This window comes from Podarcis tiliguerta (assembly GCF_965153285.1).
Source record: "Podarcis tiliguerta genome assembly, chromosome: 14".
NCBI classification, from domain to species: Eukaryota; Metazoa; Chordata; class Lepidosauria; order Squamata; family Lacertidae; genus Podarcis; species Podarcis tiliguerta.
The window spans coordinates 36,538,317-36,557,037 of NC_139547.1; the positions used below are offsets into that span (position 1 = coordinate 36,538,317).

General features: G+C 44.5%; 1 protein-coding gene across 6 annotated transcripts; it reads right to left on the minus strand.

Annotated features, from left to right (window-relative positions):
• Window positions 1-1,131: 1,131 nt before the first annotated feature.
• Window positions 1,132-17,718, minus strand: VRK3 (VRK serine/threonine kinase 3). 6 transcript variants are annotated; one of them, XM_083412461.1, is made up of 14 exons: window positions 17,585-17,718; window positions 15,586-15,713; window positions 13,317-13,463; window positions 12,607-12,753; window positions 12,091-12,143; window positions 10,887-10,953; window positions 9,805-9,889; window positions 9,204-9,306; window positions 7,723-7,815; window positions 7,106-7,238; window positions 5,527-5,647; window positions 4,652-4,710; window positions 2,461-2,609; window positions 1,132-1,616 (listed from the first exon to the last, which is right to left on the minus strand). In XM_083412461.1, exons 2-13 carry the CDS (start codon window positions 15,710-15,712, stop codon window positions 2,461-2,463), a joined length of 1,284 nt encoding a protein of 427 aa, XP_083268587.1. In that variant the 5' UTR covers window position 15,713; window positions 17,585-17,718; the 3' UTR covers window positions 1,132-1,616. The 6 variants fall into 6 exon arrangements, with proteins under 6 accessions (XP_083268587.1, XP_083268582.1, XP_083268585.1 ...); XM_083412456.1 differs by having other exon boundaries at window positions 17,288-17,589; XM_083412459.1 differs by lacking the exon at window positions 17,585-17,718 and adding an exon at window positions 17,263-17,558.
• Between the last annotated feature and the right edge of the window lie 1,003 nt (window positions 17,719-18,721).

Below are 18,721 nucleotides of genomic sequence, written 5' to 3' on the forward strand. Positions count from 1 at the left end.
ACCATCACGATAAATTGCTAGGTATTTTTATTTTTTTAAAGGTTATCACGATTTTCTCTAAATATTGGTTTTAAACAATATATTGATATCTTGCACAGGCCTACTCCTCACCCCAATAGTATGAAGGATAAGAGAAACACACAATTGTTGCAGGAATTTTCTTGAGTTTTTCAGAATCAAAGCCGGATCTGAAGTCCTAACCAGGGATCCTGCCCATCATGAATAACAGATGAAATGAGTTGCTCCTGGAATGTCTTGGCTATATCTCAGGGGGAAAAATATCTTCACTTATTCTGGAAGAACCACTGTTGGGCCCTTTCCACATCCTTGCAGGGTGCTTCTGGGTGAAGAAAGATCTAGGATCTTTTAAACTGTGCAGCTAGTTTGGAAGTATCCTCACCACTTTCAGTACAAACTTTTTCATCTCCCCCCCCCCCAAAAAAAAGCTCTGGGAGGGGGCAAAAATCAGCTTTGCGAGTCTGCAGTGTGATCCAATTTGAAACAAGTAAAACTGGCTGTGTGGAGGCCCTAGTGGCTTGTGCCCAGGATTTTAGCAACACACCTCTCCCTCCTATAGCCTCAACACTATATATATATATATATATATATATATATATATATATATATATATATATTTATAATGTGGTTTGGCTGCTTTTAATAAATAAATAAAAAGTTGACAGGCGATCCAAGTGTGCCATTTTAAATTAAACAATAAAAAGTCAGAAAGCTGGCCTGGTGCATGAGTGGGAAGGCAAGACTGATAATTGAAGCATCGTTCAGCTGTCTGGTGGTATGTCTGTTATGTAAATTGTGAATCCAGGCCTACGTATTGAGCTAAAAACCTGCTGTGCCTGCTCTTCAAATATTACACTGTTTCTGCACACCAGAGAGGGAGGAAACGGCTGCTTCTGTTCTAGAAAGAAGAACACAGGGCCATTAAAAAGTCCCTTACATAATTTCACTGAACACCCTCACTCCTTGTGAATCAAAGCAGGGAAATGTGTGAACAGTAAAGAAATATGATGCTAGCTCCTGAATATTTCCTGCAGAAGAACCCAATGTCGTGTGTCTTTGTTGCCATGAGCAAAACAACAAAATACCGCCCAAGACCTCACCCCAGACAGCTGATTACAAGATCAACAGAATATATATCTTTATTTAATATTCTTAATAGACTTCACAATACCTTCTACCTGATAAAAGGTCTCCAAGGCAGATTAGAATAAAATAAAATTAAAACACAATTAAGACAATGAATGTAAGATTGTAGTTTTCCCTCCTTTCAAAACAAAACCAAAGCAGCCATCAGTATTTACAAGGTAAAACACATGAAAAACAAATTGGGGGGTTACTGTTTTAAAATACTGCTCAAGCAGTTGTCTATAAAATAGGGATATGGGATTTACGGTAACCAGAATTCAGTGCTGTGCAGCAGGATAGGACTGATTCTATAAAAGGTCACAACAAGGTCCTAACAAACAGCTGCAAGAAATTCCACTTCCCTCCCCAATCTAAAAGTCAGTTGTGAAAAAACAAGGGAAATTGTGCTCCCAGTTGTTCCAGGATATTCCAGTGGGGTTGACTCTCTCTACCATCTTCTCTGTTTCCCAGATCTGCAAAGCACAATAGGACTTGTTACTCTTGCTACGCTACAATTTGTTACTTCAGTGTTTACCTCCTATGTTACTGGAAGCCTAAATAAAGCCTAAATACAAGCTAAAGGTAAAGGTAAAGGGACCCCTGACCATTAGGTCCAGACGTGGCCAACTCTGGGGTTGCGGCGCTCATCTTGCTTTATTGGCTGAGGGAGCTGGCGTACAGCTTCCGGGTCATGTGGCCAGCATGACTAAGCCGCTTCTGGCGAACCAGAGCAGTGCACGGAAACACCGTTTACCTTCCTGCTGGAGCGGTACCTATTTATCTACTTGCACTTTGACGTGCTTTCGAACTGCTAGGTGGGCAGGAGCAGGGACCGAGCAACGGGAGCTCACCCCATTGCGGGGATTTGAACCGCCGATCTTCTGACTGGCAAGTCCTAGGCTCTGTGTGTTACCAGGTGACAAAGGTTTGTATCTGTTATCAGATACAGTCATCTAGAGTACAACCTTTGCCTAAAGCCAGCTCACAAGTTAGCACGACAACAAAGACATCTGCTACAGAGCATTAAGATAGCACACTCTCTATAGCTACGTCAATGGAAAAATCATCTGTGGACATTGGTAAGGAAAAGATAATAATCGATATATTAACTTGCAGATCTAGCTTTTCATCTAAAAACTGTCAGGGTTGCATCTCTGTAGCAAAGGACCAACTCTAAACATTTTGTAGAACACCCAGACCACAAAACAAGGTGTTTGTACCCAACACACAGGTTTGCCGCTGCCATGACTAGTTGCGACCTGTGTTTTCTCAGAGAGGTGAAAGCTGAAGAGAATGCAACCAGTATTAGCACATTACCTAGGGTACCACCTTGAGATCCACTGAGTCATAGGCAGATGTTCTCATCAGCTCAAGAGGCCTCCTCAGGACAGTGCGTAGCTCTTCATAGTCTGGCTTCTCTTCATATTCCAGGGACATCACTTGTAGCAGGTAGCTCTTCAGGGCTTCTGGAAAAGGTCAACATGGTTGTCAAATGAGAATAGCCGGCTCCTACAAAGCAGTCATTCCAGTATTCCCACGTTGTTGACCCTGATGGCATCTGAAAATGTGGCTGACTTGGCTCGGCTGTGTGCTCAATACCCTTCATGGAGACCACATTGCAACCATAGCGAGCTCATTACGAAACCACAAGCATCAAAGAGAGCAAGCTAGATGTGTTATTTATGTGCTCACAATAGTTTTATCCTGGCATTCTATGTAAACCTGTTCAAGGCACTCTAGCAAAAATTTTAAATTATCAAATTTAAAAAACTACCAAATTACAGTAAAGCAACTTTACGGTATGGTTCAAACCAGATGGAACACATGGGTAGTAAAAAGCTACTTCTAGAGAGCGCCTAAAAACACTTGCTGGAAACGAAAGGCCTTACCTGTCTGTAAAACGACAAGCAGCCACAGGGCTAGAGGATGGCCACTTTAGAAGATCATTGTAAAGGTCAGGCCCCACATTATCTGACAGCAGAGCTGGAGAAACAGCACAGGTCGCCTGGCTCCCAGCCCCTTGATACGTCCATCAGAACGTAGGTCTTCAACTTGTGGGTTGGGATTGTGTGTGGTCTAGAACACACTCTTCTGATGCGACACTCATTTTATCAATTTTCATGAGTAGTGCAAAGTGGCAGAAGAAAGGCAAGAGTCTTTTTCAGTAAGAAAGGTATTTCTGGCCAGCTATATGCTCTACTTTCCTATAGCTGTGCCTGAGGTGTGGAAGCACTCTATGGAGCAAGGAAACTATTTCACTTTCCAGTCTGTTTCTATCGTTTTCTAGACTTTGTTCAGAATGGAAGTATGCTGGGGGCTAGGAACGCAGAAGTGTCTTCAGCACAACAGAAACAGAAAAAATCTACCCCACCACATGCAAACATACATACACAGAGCTCCCCACATTGTCTTTCCCTTATAAGCTCACTAGAACACAAGCTAAAAAGCAATTTGTGTGAGGGTGTACCATGAGTATAAATATTGTTCACTGAGGACACACTGAAATTAAGATCTGAGCTGCAGAAACACTTCCATGAGCTGTCTTGGGATACAAACTTAAAAGTTAAATTGGATTTCAGTTAGTAAAAAACAACAACACCAGAATTGGCAAGTGAAGCAGTCATCCCTGCCATTTGGTACCACCTAACTTTATGAGCAGGCTTCTCAGCAATTGTGACCCTCAAAACAGTTTAGCGGCACAAAATGACTTGTAAGCCTTTCTAATATCACCTTTCAATATAATGAAATCTAGAACAACACTCAGGTGTCCCACTGAAATTGTGAGTCTTTTTTAAAGAAACAAACAAAACAAAAAAAACCCAACTGGTTTTCAACAGCTTCTCAGCTTTTGGGCTAAGAACAAGTGTAGAAATCACTGGCTTTCATTTAGTAGCAATGTTAAGGTAACACTGTATTAAGTATAAATCAAAAGTAAATATATGAAAGTGGGCCCCATGGTTCAGGGTCAGAGGTGGACCAGTTGAAGGCCACTGCACTAGAGCATATTGCCAAATAAACCATTACAGGGACATTGCAGGGGCACTGATGTCGGAAAGTGTCAAGAGAAAGAATGCAGTAGAAGTAGAAATCTTGGTGCTTATCACATTGGCTATTTCTGTATGCAAGGAAAAACAATCCTTCATTGTTGCTATCAGACCAAGCCAGTTAAAACTTCTAAACTGGTCTCACTCAAGTCATTACCCCCTGTACAGGGAAGCTTTCATCTCACAGGAAAAGCAACTGCTGGACTGTCTCAGTAAGAGCTTTGAGAGGCTGTCTATGTGCTTTGTGTGAGGAGACAAAAAAAAGGCACACACTAGAACAAGCCATATTTAGGACGGCTTTGATGGCTAAGGAGAATTAAGAGAAAATGAAAGTGAATATGGGGACCTGTCTACCAACAATAAAAATGAAAAAAATAATAATAAAAGGAAGAAAATGAGATTTCACAACATACACCACATGGTGTCCCTAAAAGAAAGCTGGGGTGCAAATGTGAAGCTTGTACCTGGATTTGATTTCCAGTCAAAGGAGAGACTTGGAGACTTGATAACATCTGCTTTGTACCTACAACAGAAAAATTGGTGAGCCCCTCAAAGAAGAGGTAGAGAAAAATAAGGCTGAGTTGATAATTTTAAAAAGACACCCTTATTCTCTCCTACTCAAAATGCCCCAAATATGGATGCACAAGCTAGGGCCCATCTTGTATGTTGGGTGAATGTGATATTTGTCCCAGACTGTGCACTGCAAGTGACACAATAGTTGTCAAGCAGTTAGTTGCCAGACTCTGCTGTTGCCTTCAACCATGGGTGTCAGCCAGTCTAGAAAACAATTAAGCTTAATGGCAGTTTCTCCAACTACTGTATTTACTCGAATGTCATGCACACCTTCTTTGGCCTAATTACGTCGCGGAAATTAGGGTGCGCATTAGATTTGATGGCACATTTACATTCACCAGCAAATACTTTTTTGGTTTCAAGGTTTTGAAAACTGAGGTGTGCATTCGATCCGATGGTGCATTAGATTTGCATAAATACGGTACTTTGGGATTGTGAAGGAGGGAGAGTATAAGACCAGTAAGGAGGCAGAGCCAAGCACCAGTATACCAAGGGAGGGAACTCACAATGGCTAGTCTTGATGACTGTTGCAACTGACCAAGGAAACCTATACTAATACTAGTTTGAAAGCCCTAGCACAAGGAATGGGGAATCTATAGCCTTCCAGATGCTGCCAGGGGCCCAGCCAGCATGGCTAACAATCAGGAAGGATGGCAGTTGTATCTAGCAGCTTTTAGCTATCTACTACAAGTTTTCTTTTTCACATAGCAAGGACAGAGAGGTGGTCATGATGAAACCAGGGACATCTCCCATGCATAGCGCACACCTTTCCTTCTTCTGCATGACCACACAGGGACAGTCAAGGTCCTCAGACCAGGGAAGACATCTGCACAGCCACTTCACTAGACAGTAACCCAGAGACTCAAGATCACTACGACGAGATGGAGCTAGCAGGATAGAAAAAGAAAGCATATCCAAGTATGGAACATCAACAGTACAGTACAGAAATTGGGGTACAGCCTTATAATCACAGTGGCTCACATGGCCTGCAGTCACATCTTGGGTAAATCACTGCCTTAGCATGTGCTTCAATTTTCCACTATTTATTTTAGGGTTTTACTTGCCTTAAGGTCTCCAGGCAATTAATAAAATCTTACAACACCTCCAAAAGACAGGCTGTAACTAAGATGATCTCTCTGCATCTCCTTTGCTCTGTGAAAAATACCAATCAAGCAACTGAATGACGACATTTATTTGCATATTACCTAAATATAGAATTCTTTTTGCAATAGGAAGTAGGAAAATCACACCCACACCAAAGCACATTTCTTCCCCAAAATGAACATCATAGGAACTGTAGTTTCTTAAGGGTGTTGGGAATTGTAGCTATGCAAGGGATAAACTACTGTTCCCAGGATTATGCGGAGGAAGCTATGTGCTTTAAATATGGTTTAATGTATGGTGTGGATGTGACTGAAGTGCAAGAAAAGTCAAAGTTTTAAAAATACATGAGCTGCCTCTTGCTGTTAGAACATAAAGCCAACTTCAACATTTCCTTTTTCCTCATGCACCAAAAACGAAAGAGCCTCAAAAATTAAATATGCTAGCCTGCAACCCAGCCAACTAGAATTAGTCCTTAGTGATTAATCACTGAGAGCATGTAGACATGGGGGAAAGTAAGATCTTGACTGCCAAGAGCAGCCTCTCCCAATATGTTGCCTTCCAAATACTTCTGTGCTACAACTTGAACCATTCCTGACCATGAGCCATTCTGGTTGGGGCTAATGGGAAGTGAAGTCCAAAACATCTGGAAGGTACCAGGCTGGGGAAGGTTGGCCTCGAGGAAGCACAAAAGCATGGAGATACAGTGACCTCTTCAAGTGCACAACAAGTTAATGCCACTTTTGGATTGTTGCTGTGCAGTTAAAGCTTATTTGGAGGCCGTGTGTAACAACCCCATTCCCCCCCCCAAAAAAAAGAACCTGGGCATTTTGTGATAAGGAAAGTGACAGGAAAATGCACTGGAAAGTGTGGAATAACACTTGATGCAACATTGTCTAACCTTCCCGCAAACAAATCAGAATGAAAGTTCAATAAAACGCCAGTGTTGCTGAACCCTCTCCATAAGCAAAGTGTAAATGAAGCAAGATGAGTGCTCAATAAACAGGTCATCTCAAAGCTTGTTAAGAAGAGAAGAAGCTGAAGGCCAGGCAAACTGGAGAGCCTTATTCCACAGGAGTAAGGAAGCACTTCTTTTGTGCAAGGGACCAACAAGTTAGTCAGAGAAGAGCCAGCTCCTGGAGAAGTATGATCAAGGGCACAGGAGAAAAGACCACAGACTGAATCAAAACAATGGCTTAGACTGCCCACCCAGTCTGTTTCTACAGTGCGACATTATCACCCACCGGCTCCTTTGTGGCTATCAATGCTGATGAACTCTATGGTGCCATCGTGGGGTGTCCTGCTGCCTTCGCATTCAGGTACATGCTTCCCCCCAGGGCTGTACCGGAAAGCAAAGCAGTAATCTGCCAGGGTGATCTGGGGGAAGAAGAGGAGGAGGAGAGAGTGACCCAACAGCAAAAAGACAAAGATCTACCAGCCTGGCCTTGCAAAGCACCCCTTAGTATCTGCTAGTCAGCAACATTTGCAATTGCCTTGTGCCCTTAAGCAACAGCCAGGAAGGCACCAAGGTCAGAATAAATGGAGCCAGAAGGTGCAGTCATAAGAATCACTGCTCCCTAAGAATCACTGCTCCTTCCATGTTATGCAGTAAGAGTGTAAAAGGAAAGTACATGCTTCTCTCATACAACCTAGAATGAGCAATAGTGTAGGGTTTGCAGGCAAGATGAGAGGAAAAGGAAGGAACTTTTTGGACTGGCTATTCTTAGCAGGAGGGATGGAAGAGAGTCTCTTATGTCTATACTTGGGGGAGCTCTGTAGAACAAAAATTATGTTCTCCTATCCTACAGAAACACCCTTCAGCAAGGACACATTCCTTGTCTGTCCCTGCTCCATTCCTTACCGCAGCAAGGTCAGCTGGATTCACATATATGTGCTGGGCATTGATGTCCCCATGGGTATACTCATTCTCATGGAGGAACTCCAGAACATCCACCTAAAGACAAAATTGAAGGCAGAGGAAAAATGACACCCTTGGAATGCCTGCATTTCTCAGACTTACTCCTAACCAGAGTATTTTCTGCTGGTGATAGCGCATGGATGTTTGACATATAGCCTCTGGATAAAGCACAGCCGAAACAATCACATAGCTTAAGCCACTCTATGTCTGTTCATAGAGGACTGTATTCCTAAAATCCATAGGCACAGAGCTGATCAGGCCACATAGTGCGAAGTGCAGCTCTGTAAGGATTGGAGATAATTACCCAAACCCTACTGTGCAAACAACCTGGGAAAGATCCTGCACAGCACCGCACTCTAGTCATGCTAATTTGCAGTTCTGAGGACCAAGCTTAAATGTGACAACACAGCCACATGCAACATTAAACTCACAGAGGCTTCTCCCCTGCAAAATACCTTCAGGAAGGTATTTTGTTTACCAGATTTAACACTCTGCCTGGCAGAGTCACTGTATCTTCTGGTTCCTTCTCTCCACAACTGCAGGTGGCAGCTACTCTCACAGAGCAGCAGCCTTTGCTTCGTAAGGTCTGCTTCCTCCCATCTTGCTTGACCTAGGAGTCAAGCTCCTGAAGTAGGCCCTTGGCTTCAAAGCCCTCCTTCTCTGAGGAGAAGGGAGAAACATTTGAGAATAACCCGAATCTTTGAAGGAGGAACATGGTGTTGGCTATGCAATCCAAAGCTCAACCCTGCCCAGGTACAGATGGGAGAGGAGCAAAGCAGAAAAAGGGGCTTGTGGGTAGTGGATGAGCAGGCAGAACTGGAAAATGGGTGCGGACTCTCTCTCCATTCTGCTGCTGGGTGTGTGGCAGGGAGGAGGAGGCTAATATTAATGGTTCCATCTACCAGACCAAGAGGGAGAAGTAAAACCTTCCTCCTCTAAAGAAGAAGGGTGGGCTGTTGTGCAAGATTCTTTTCCTGTCATCCAGTTGTTTGCAGCTCCCCTCATCAGTTTCCAGAACTTTTCTCATCTTAGAAACACTGGCTTAGAACTCTGCAGGGCACTTGGTAGGGAAGAAAGTATGAGGGGTAAATGAATTGGGTGGGAAAGGGTTAAGCATCATCTGCTGCGCCACTTCTGAGGCAAATCTCATCCTTGCAAGGCCACTTTGCAAGAATGGGGGAAGGGGGGACAACTGTCAGATTTAAATACAGCAGCATTGTATTATTTCTACTTTAAAGCATAGCTTTGATCAAGGATGAAAGGAATGAAACTACTCTCCAGGTTATTCTTGTTGAAGCATGGCAATCACCCATAATTCCCTGGGCCCAAAGCTGGCCTGCAGTGGCAAAAAAAAGCCTCCGTTTTACAAAGAGACTTTTTGAGAAGATTCCTTTTCATCCATTCTCCTTTTGGGCGTTTCATACCAGTCTGACTGCAAGCTGCAAGGCTGCTTTCTCCGTCATCTTGTTTGCACAGTCATCCAGGATGGACTGAAGGGAGCGGCCCAGATAAGAGAAGACCAGGAACCTGCCAGTCAAAAGAGATAACACCGCAGCATGTGAACTGTGCTATTGGTTTGAGGTTTGCATCCACTATTGTGGATCTGTAATCAGGATCTGTAAAGAGAGGAATTCAATTTCTTTCAGCTCACCTTACTGCAGCACTATGGCCATGACCACACTCCCTAAGCTAGCATATTCAAAATGCAATACTACCAGAAATCTTAAGTAGAAGAATTCAAAGCAGGAGGTAGACTGACAAAGAAAGTCAAAAGCACAAAAAAGAGGCTCCGGAGCAACGGTTAAAATAATAAAATCAATGTCTAATTTGCTCTTCTGGGAAAATAGAATAGCAATTGACTAAAGAAAATGGGTTCAGCAACAGTACAAAAGAGAGCCAAAGGGATTGTGAGAAAACAGCAACATTGTTGGTGAAAGAAAGATGAGATAGCATAGCGCAGAAGAAGGATTTGGGCAGTAGAGGGAAGGATGGCTCACAGGATTTCCAATGGCAAAGCTTCCTAACCTGTAGTTACTATTGTGGAGGCCAAATCCAACGCAATTAGGGATCCCCAGCAATGGTACTGAATGCTGTTTCTTCCACTTCTCCACTACAAAGAGAGACAGAGAGAACATTGGTCTTACTTCTGTTAAGTGATTTCCTTGTCCATGTTGCCTCCTTCCATTCACTCCAGAGGTCAGGACTATGTTAATCAGGATTGTGTTATGCACAGTGTGGGGGAGAGTGCCCCTCCCCATCTCAAGACATAGCTAGTTCCAGTGCTATTTTTCTAGAAAAAGAGGCAGAACTGAGTTTCAGAAAATTCAGGCTGAAAAAAAGCCCTGACTAGTTTCTAGAATCAGCCTACTAAGCCTTAATAATAGCAGAGGGAGAACAAGAGAGAAAGACAGTAACAAGAAGATTAGGGAATTTTTGTAATAAAACATCACGTCTTTTTTGGGGCGGGGGGTTTCATCTCCATCCCTCAGGACCACCACTCCTAATACTAGGGCTGACCACAAGCTGACTCCTAATACTAGGGCTGACCACCACCTCTTCATCTAGCCAGAGCTCCATGGGTCCTCCTCAAATGCCTTGGGAAAAGGCATCACTTCTTCACAAGGCTTACATAAAGGCAAAACAGAGACATAGTCAAATTTGACTGGACTTAACCGTCCAGGGGTCCTTTACCTTTACTTTTTATAAAAACAACAACAGACAGACCCCAAGAACTCACTGGTGAACGCTGTGTCCCTCTCCTGAGACACAGTCTCCATCTGCACTATAAGTTTAAAGTAATACCAGTGTCATGCCACTTTAAACTATCATGGCTTCCACCAAAGTTTGTTAAGGGTGTTGAGAACGGTTAGGAGGCCCCCTTTCCTTTTAGAGAGCTGCAATTCCCAGCTCCCTGGGGAGAAGGACTGGCTGTAAAACCACTCTGGGAATTGTAGCTTTGTGAGGGGAATAGGGGTCTCCTAATAACTTTCAGCAACCTTTAAAAAAAACTACAGTTCCCCAGACTCTTTGTGGAAAGCCATGACTACTTAAAGTGGTACTATACTGCTTTAAACATATAGTCACTTTAATGACTCATCAATTCCTACCTGTGGCCTTCTTAGCAGCTCGCTGCATAAAGTTCTGTTCATTGAAGAGCCGTCCATCTTTGCAATCCTGAGAAGGGAGAGAAACTGGCACAGATATTCTTTTTATTGCCTCACTGCACCTCCCCATCCTGCACTTTAATTACCATGTTAAGGAATTCTCTTTACATAGCTTCTCTAACACTCAATAGACTTCACAAAGGCAAGTAAAGAATTCCACTTCCACTTTACAAATGAGAGAAATCAGAGAGGAGCAGATGTAGTAAGTTAGACCAGAATACCACCAGGAATGTCATCCCAATGAACCACAGCCAATGACCAGTAAAGGGAAAGGGAAAGGTACCCCTGCCCATACAGGCCAGTCTTGCCAGACTTTAGGGTTGTGCGCTCATCTCACTCTATAGGCCGGGAGCCAGCGCTGTCCGTAGACACTTCCGGGTCACGTGGCCAGCATGACAAGCTGCATCTGGAGAGCCAGCGCAGCACACGGAACGCCGTTTACCTTCCCGCTGGTAAGCGGTCCCTATTTATCTACTTGCACCCGGGGGTGCTTTTGAACTGCTAGGTTGGCAGGCGCTGGGACCAAACGACAGGAGCGCACCCCGCTGCGGGGATTTGAACCGCCGACCATGCGATCGGCAAGTCCTAGGCGCTGAGGCTCTGGTGGGTATTTTGAAATCACAGAGGGCCATGGGGAGACACCCCTGATGGTCACAGAATGAAGCTACTATGCCTTACACACAGCTCCTACCAGTTCAACCATCGGGAGAGAGCCAATGTTAGCAAAACTCAGAGAAGACACATTGAAACCAATCTACTCATTAATTTCAATGCCTCTAGTTTGAGCATGACCAATGTTGGGCATCACCTAGCACCCAGTATCCTACTTCTATTGCCATTCTAGGCTTAGCAGCCTCTCTCTGTACCTTGCCTTTTATTAGTCCTGTACTTGAGAAAAGCCTGTGAACTCTTCTTGTAAAGCACAAGAGAGTCTGGGTGCTCTGACCTGCTTCCCCTATGTGTGATTTCATACTTCAAGTCCTTCTTTGTGTCACTGATTATTGGAACTATTTGGAAGAGACAAGCTCCAAGTCCTCCTGCTGTGTTTGCCTTGTTCTACCTTTGACCTACATCTTGCCAAGCTCAGATCCCAGTTCCAGCACATAGAATGATCTAGGATACACCTAACACAGAGAGCTGAACTCACAAGTTTGAGGGAGTATTTCCGCTGGGAACGGCAAGCTTCAGATGCACACATTGCTGTGAAAGGATGGAATAAATTAAGGTTAATAGGTAACCCAGGAGATCTGCACCTACTATATGAAGGTTAACTTTATTTCACTCTTGTTATATTGATACAGTACCACCTCGGAAACAATAGGTATCAGAGTACTTAAATACACTGAGCAAGGAGCAGATCTGGACAACAAAGCCAACACTGCAACCTTTGGACACAACTTTTGTATGTCCACTGCAACCACAGCAAAGGATTCTAGGAAATGGTTAGCATAGATCAGAGATAGCGGTGTCAGCAGCTCAGCTTTTAGTCAGTGTTTTATTTTTGCTGTTTTTTCTGCCACTCATTTTTTTTTGTTTTGTTCCTGCTGCCAGTTGATTTGATTTATCTATAGGAGCAGATATAGCCCTTTAAAAAAAAACCTTAAGGGCAGATTTTCCTTAATAAAGTGGGACACAGAAAAGGTGGTTGCATTCTCTCTTGTACCTTCATACATCAGTCCATAGTCACCCTCGCTCAGAAGTTTCCCAAGCTTCCATTGCTTGTTGTTCAGGTCTGTTAGGATCTCACCCTCTGGGAGAGGTCTCACGGTGGCACTCCTGTCCTTCCTGGGAGATCGGTAGCTGGGCTTTGCTTTAGAGGAGAGACACAAGTAATTCTTACTTAGATTTGTAGCCCACTGTGCTAGGAATTCAGAGGGGGGGCTCACTCTGCCCCCAATATTGCTCCCCTTGCCCTCAGTATTGGGATGTGTAAACTAGGAAAACTAGTTTGGGGGGCAAATTTCATGAAAATGGTTAGCACTGCGATAGCAATGGGTTTTAAACAAGAAAATACAGAAAGAGAAACACAACAGGAGTTTGGATTTGATATCCCGCCTTTCACTCCCTTTAAGGAGTCTCAAAGCGGCTAACATTCTCCTTTCCCTTCCTCCCCCACAACAAACACTCTGTGAGGTGAGTGGGGCTGAGAGACTTCAAAGAAGCGTGACTGGCCCAAGGTCACCCAGCAGCTGCATGCGGAGGAGCGGAGACACGAACCCGGTTCCCCAGATTATAAGACTACCGCTCTTAACCACTACACCACACTGGCTCTTTTGCAGTTTGTGCAAAAATTCAAAGCCAGCCAGCCAGCCAACCACCCACCCGCCTGGAATCATCACCAAATACAACCATATGCACAGCTAAAATCCTCACCTTTTGCCTTTGGTGATTTAGTAGGTGATACAGAAGGTGACCAGCTCCATTTAACTGCAGAAGCAGCGTTTCCTTTGTCTGGCAATATTTCTGCCTTTTTCTTTGCAGGAGACCTCGGCAGCTGATCTTGGTCTTCTTGGTTTAGCCCTGATAAAAGGTAGTACTGTCAGAACAACAAAGGTGTTTACAGGCAGGCCAAGTGCCTCTACTCATAGATCTGCACTGGTTGCTTATTTGTTACCAGGCCAAATTCAAGGTGTTCCTATTCCTTGCTTCAATCTGCAGAACTGGTACTGTCTGGTTCAATGTTTTTATATTGCTGTAAACAGATGTGATATATTTTTATGATACAGTGGTATATAAATAAAAAAATTCCTTCCAGTAGCACCTTAGAGACCAACTAAGTTAGTTATTGGTATGAGCTTTCATGTGCATGCACTCTTCTTCAGATACAAAAGCTCATACCAATAACTATCTTAGTTGGTCTCTAAGGAATTTTTTTGTTTCGTTTTGACTACGGCAGACCAACACGGCTACCTACCTATAACTGGTATATAAATATTTTTTATAAACAGATTTCATAAATACTGTTACAGGTACCACATAATACACATTCCACACTTGTATGAAATTGATCTTTTAGTATGACACCTTCTATGCTTTGGAACTCCCTGCCTATTGACATCAGACAGGCACCCACTCTAGGGATGCCATATTTTTGAAGAGCAAATTAGAGGTCACATCTGCCCGATGGGAGCCTCCCAGGCTGACCCCCCCCGGTGAGTGGTATTTGCACCCCCCAGCAGGTGGAGTTTCGTGATTGGCGCAATCATTGTTGTGAAAATCCACCCGCTGATCATGCAAATCCACCCAGCCACCAGGTGGATTTGCATGATCCGCGGCTGGATTTGTGTGATCGGCGGACGGTGATCAGTGGGCTGATTTTCATGACGACAATCGCGCCAATCACGAAAATCCACCCACCAGGGGTACGCCACACCAATCTGCATGGGGCGGATTTTGTTACCCCCCCCCCCAGGCATGACACCCGGGATGCACCAAACCCCCTGCACCCCCCTTTTGATGTCCCTGGACTCTCATTGTACATTCCCATGAAAAAGAGGATGTGTCCTGGAAAAAGAGGACATATAGCAACCTTGCAAGTTTGTACTCTCTTTGGCACCTGCTTAAAACATTTTTGTTTAGGCATCCCTATCAAGACATGTAAAAGGTGGCATGTGTTTTAATCTCATTTTAGCTTACCACTGATTTTAATAACTTTTGGAATGCTTTTAAATACAGTTTTTAACTTTATATTAAGAACTTCAATTTAAAAAAAATCTTTATAAACCACTAAGTGGTCTTTTTTTCCCTTTTTTTTACAATTAAGGGGTATAGAAATTTGGCTAAATGTCTTTTTACAATATTTGGGCAGTATGGCATACCCAGGAATATACTGCCTCGCTGCTGCTATAGTAAGCCAGCTGGTCTCCTGACACCCCATGGAGGCAGCCTGTGGGAACTGGGGGATGGCTTGGCAGCAGCAACAACCAAATCTTTAGGTCACAAACCCACACTCGCTGACCCCATCATCTTAGTTACACTGCCTCCACTTCTGATGTGTGTATATTATGAACGCAAGTTCAAACACACAGACTGGAGCTCCCCCTGGCATTGTTGCTGAGCTACCACACAGGAGACAAACTACCTGCTTGAGAAAGGGGCATGGGTGGCAGGGCAGGGAAGGCAGCCTGGCAGTGGTACTGAGCAAAGATCTGCTTAGCGCTGCCATAAGAGGCCCAGCTGCCCTTAAATAAGCAAAATCTGAAAGGTGAGGGAAGGCTCCAAAAGCTGGTGCTGGGCCCTGTTTAACATTCTTGTCTACGATCCCTAAATGGTTCCGGCTCTTAACCTTCATCTCTCCAAAGCAAACAAGGACCCATTTTCATTACTGGGTGACAAAATGCCATGCTTATAACTAACTTCCCTGCAACTATTTCCACTTGACACCTGTTGGGTGAGGGGGTGGACTGGCAGGCAGTGAATTCCTAACAAAATCAGGCATAATACGGAGATCAGTATCTTAGATTTAAACATCACTCACTATATGGGTTTACATCTCCTTTTTGTGCCATCCATTCTCCCTGGCTAATAAATGTGCTTCATGTTAAATAGGAAAACTAAGTTAGGTTTAGCCTCAAAGGACTTTCAGCTGGGTCATCAGATAGGTAATGTTTGTCAGCTGCCACATTTGACTAAACATTCCTACCTTTCATTGAAGAAGTTGGAGTGATCTGCATGCCCTCTTCTTCTGCAGGCAGTCTGGCCCCGCAAGAGGCACAAAAGTTAAAGGATGCCTCAACCCTCTGTCCACACTGCGGGCAAAAATTGACCATTCTAGAAAAACAGTGGGAGAGGGAAGAGGGGAGTGGGTGGACATAAATAGCTGCAAGCCTCAAAATTGGAAAGTAATATTCATAATTTGGATTTGATTGTTGCATCAGTGAATATTTTGATCGGGTTCAATTGACCTACTATCTAAAACTCCAAAGGCAATTTATAAGAGCAAGTAATTAATCTTCATGTGGTAAAAAGGAGTGGGGAAAGCAGCAGCTAACAAAATAGGGGGGGGGGGTGTGCTTTGGGCTTTTGTGGGGGGGGGGGGGAGAGAGAGAGACCAGGTAGAAACACATGCATACCTTAAGTACCTTAGAGTAAAAATAGGAAAGATGTGCAATTAATAAAATAACCCAAGGTCCCTAAAACTTATTTAATATTCCATCTTAGTTCACATAGTTCACCTATTCCTCATTTAATCCCTGCAACAATCCTGTAAGGCAGGTTAGGTTGAGCGAGTGCCCCAAGATCACCCAGGGAGCTTTATGGCTGAGTGGGGATTTGACCCATGCCCTAGTCCTGACACTCTAACCTTTACACCACACTTGCTCACACTTTTAAAGCTGTAGTGGCAACTAAGGGGGTGGGGAAGCACCAAGACAGACAGTCCATGTTTTTGGAAACTGTTTTTAATACATTCTCTCTCTCTCTCTCTCTCTCTCTCTATATATATATATATAGTGAGCCATTTTATTTTATTTTAATTGCGGGGCAGGGTAAAGGCAGTACTGTGCGCCCAAACACATTTCACTAAGGTTCCAGTTTTGGTTTCAAAACACACATTTTCAAGGGGCAACAAAACACAGGAAGTGTGCTTTTTAAAAAAGAAAAGAAACAAGAGTAACCTGGCTTACCTTCTATTTTTAAAGAAACACAGCATATAAATCTTACACGTTAAGAAACGTTATGAGGTGGCCACCCTCGCCTTCGGATCCAAGTGACCCTCTTACCCGAAGTCACTTCCCCTCCCTTGTCAGGAAGGCGGCCCTGTTTAGGGAAGTTTTCAATTCGGTTGGAAGCCGCCCAGAGTGGCGGGGAAACCCAGCCAGATGGGCGGGGTATAAATTATTATTATTATTACTCACAATCCTCCTCGCTGGGAGGCATTTCGAGCCACCACGAATTCTGCGAGAGAGAGATCCTCTTCTATTTATTTGTTTCAAATAAAAACAGATCGAAAATCCCGGGGGGCAGCCCCCTGCAGATCCACACCACACACGATCTAAGGCACATCCCATCGGACATCTAAAGCTCATGGCTCCCCGCCACCCCCCCACCCCCCAAACGTCGCTTGGTTTAAGCGTGCTGGGAACTGTAACTCTGTTGGGTTGGGTGAAACTACAACTCCCAGGATTCTTTTTGGAAGCAATATATATGACATATGGATGTTATAGAAAACATCGCTGTCTTGTTCTGGAAGGACCGTTGCTACTACCGGGCTTTTCTGGCAGCAAGAAACTAACGCGGCGCCTCTCCCGCCGCATAAACAGCTTCACGCAGCAGCGGCGGCGGCGGCCATGCTGGGCCACACGGAGCTTCTTCGGCTCACCGCGACTGCTCGCCTTCGTACCCACCCAGCGCCGGCCTTCGCCCGCTTGTAGGCTGGAGCAACAGCGGCAAAGGAGGCGTCTCCCTCTTCGGCCTCCGGCCTCTTGCGTCCTTTGCCAAACCTGTTCATGTCGCTTCCAGTGGGGCTCCGGTCTGCCTGCGAAGAAGGAAGCCCGTTACCTCGTCCTGCCCGGCCCGCCGACCTCACGGAAGCGCCCCCCGCGAGTCTTTCTCCTGACAGGCCGCCTCCAGCGACGCCCCCAGGCGGCTCAACTCCCCAGCCCACAGGGACCGCTTTCAGAACCTGCCCGGCCGGTTCATACCTGTGGCGCTTAATCCCCTTTTGGTCATATTAATCAAGCGCCACCAATCTTTCACGCGTGTTTTACTCAGTGGGGGCACCAGGAAAATAAAATCTGGGGTTTCCTGTATTTCTAGGTAGGCAAGAAACATGCTAAGATATCCGAAAGAAAAAGTGCATGTTGATAACAGGAGTCCAGCAAAAGGTGTGCGGGGCGGGGGAGACTTGCTTCCCGCTCTGGCACAACACCCATAGTTTTACCCCATTTTTTCTATTAAATAGGGGGTCTTACTCCAGGGTATGCACATATGGGATTTCAGCCTTCAGCCCTTTAAAACTAGCCGGAGGACTGTACGCAGAGGAATCCCAATTTGGAGATGTTTTGCACAGAAGACCCTGTTAGGGATATTGTTTGAAGCGGCAGGGTTTTATCCTCTTGAAGAGAAAAACTTTAAGATTGTTAGTTGGCATCCATCCATCTCAGGAGACGATGGAAGAGAGCGCCTTGGGGAGTCAAGCCGCTGGAGAGTTAAAGCGCCTGCTGTGGCTGTAGAGACAGATACAGGTGAGGCATGTTTTATTGCAGATGATGATGGCATCCAGTTTGCTGCTACAGGTGCGCCATGGGATTTCTTCCCTCTGTGCTCCTCAGTGGTCATTCCTCTGGTCACTGCTGTGGATACACATCAATAACTACCAGCACAAGCTTACTAGGAGGGAATGAAGTATCCTCCTCAAGGGTAGACAAGGATTCTTCAACAAAATGGCAATTCTTTATACAGACACTGCCCACAACTGTAGCACCACACAACATTCTGGAGGCATAACAGCTGCTTAGCATTGCTGGAATACTTTTTTTAAAAAGTACAGCAGCTTTTCCTGCAGTTGCTGGGACCTGCAAAAATGACTGAGAAAGGATGCTGCCAGCAGGCATCCATTTTTTTAAAGAGCTGTCCGTCATGAGGTCTTATCTGCATCTCTCCAGCCCCCACTGTTTTGCAAGTTGGTCTTCCCAATACAGTACTTATGTTATACACAAATGCTTACTAAATAAATCCCAGACCAGAATGGTCTGGTTAGTAAACCTAAAATACTTCCTTTCCTAAAAAAATCAAAATGGATTCCAAGGGTTTTTTTTTTAGCTAATAAAAACAATGTA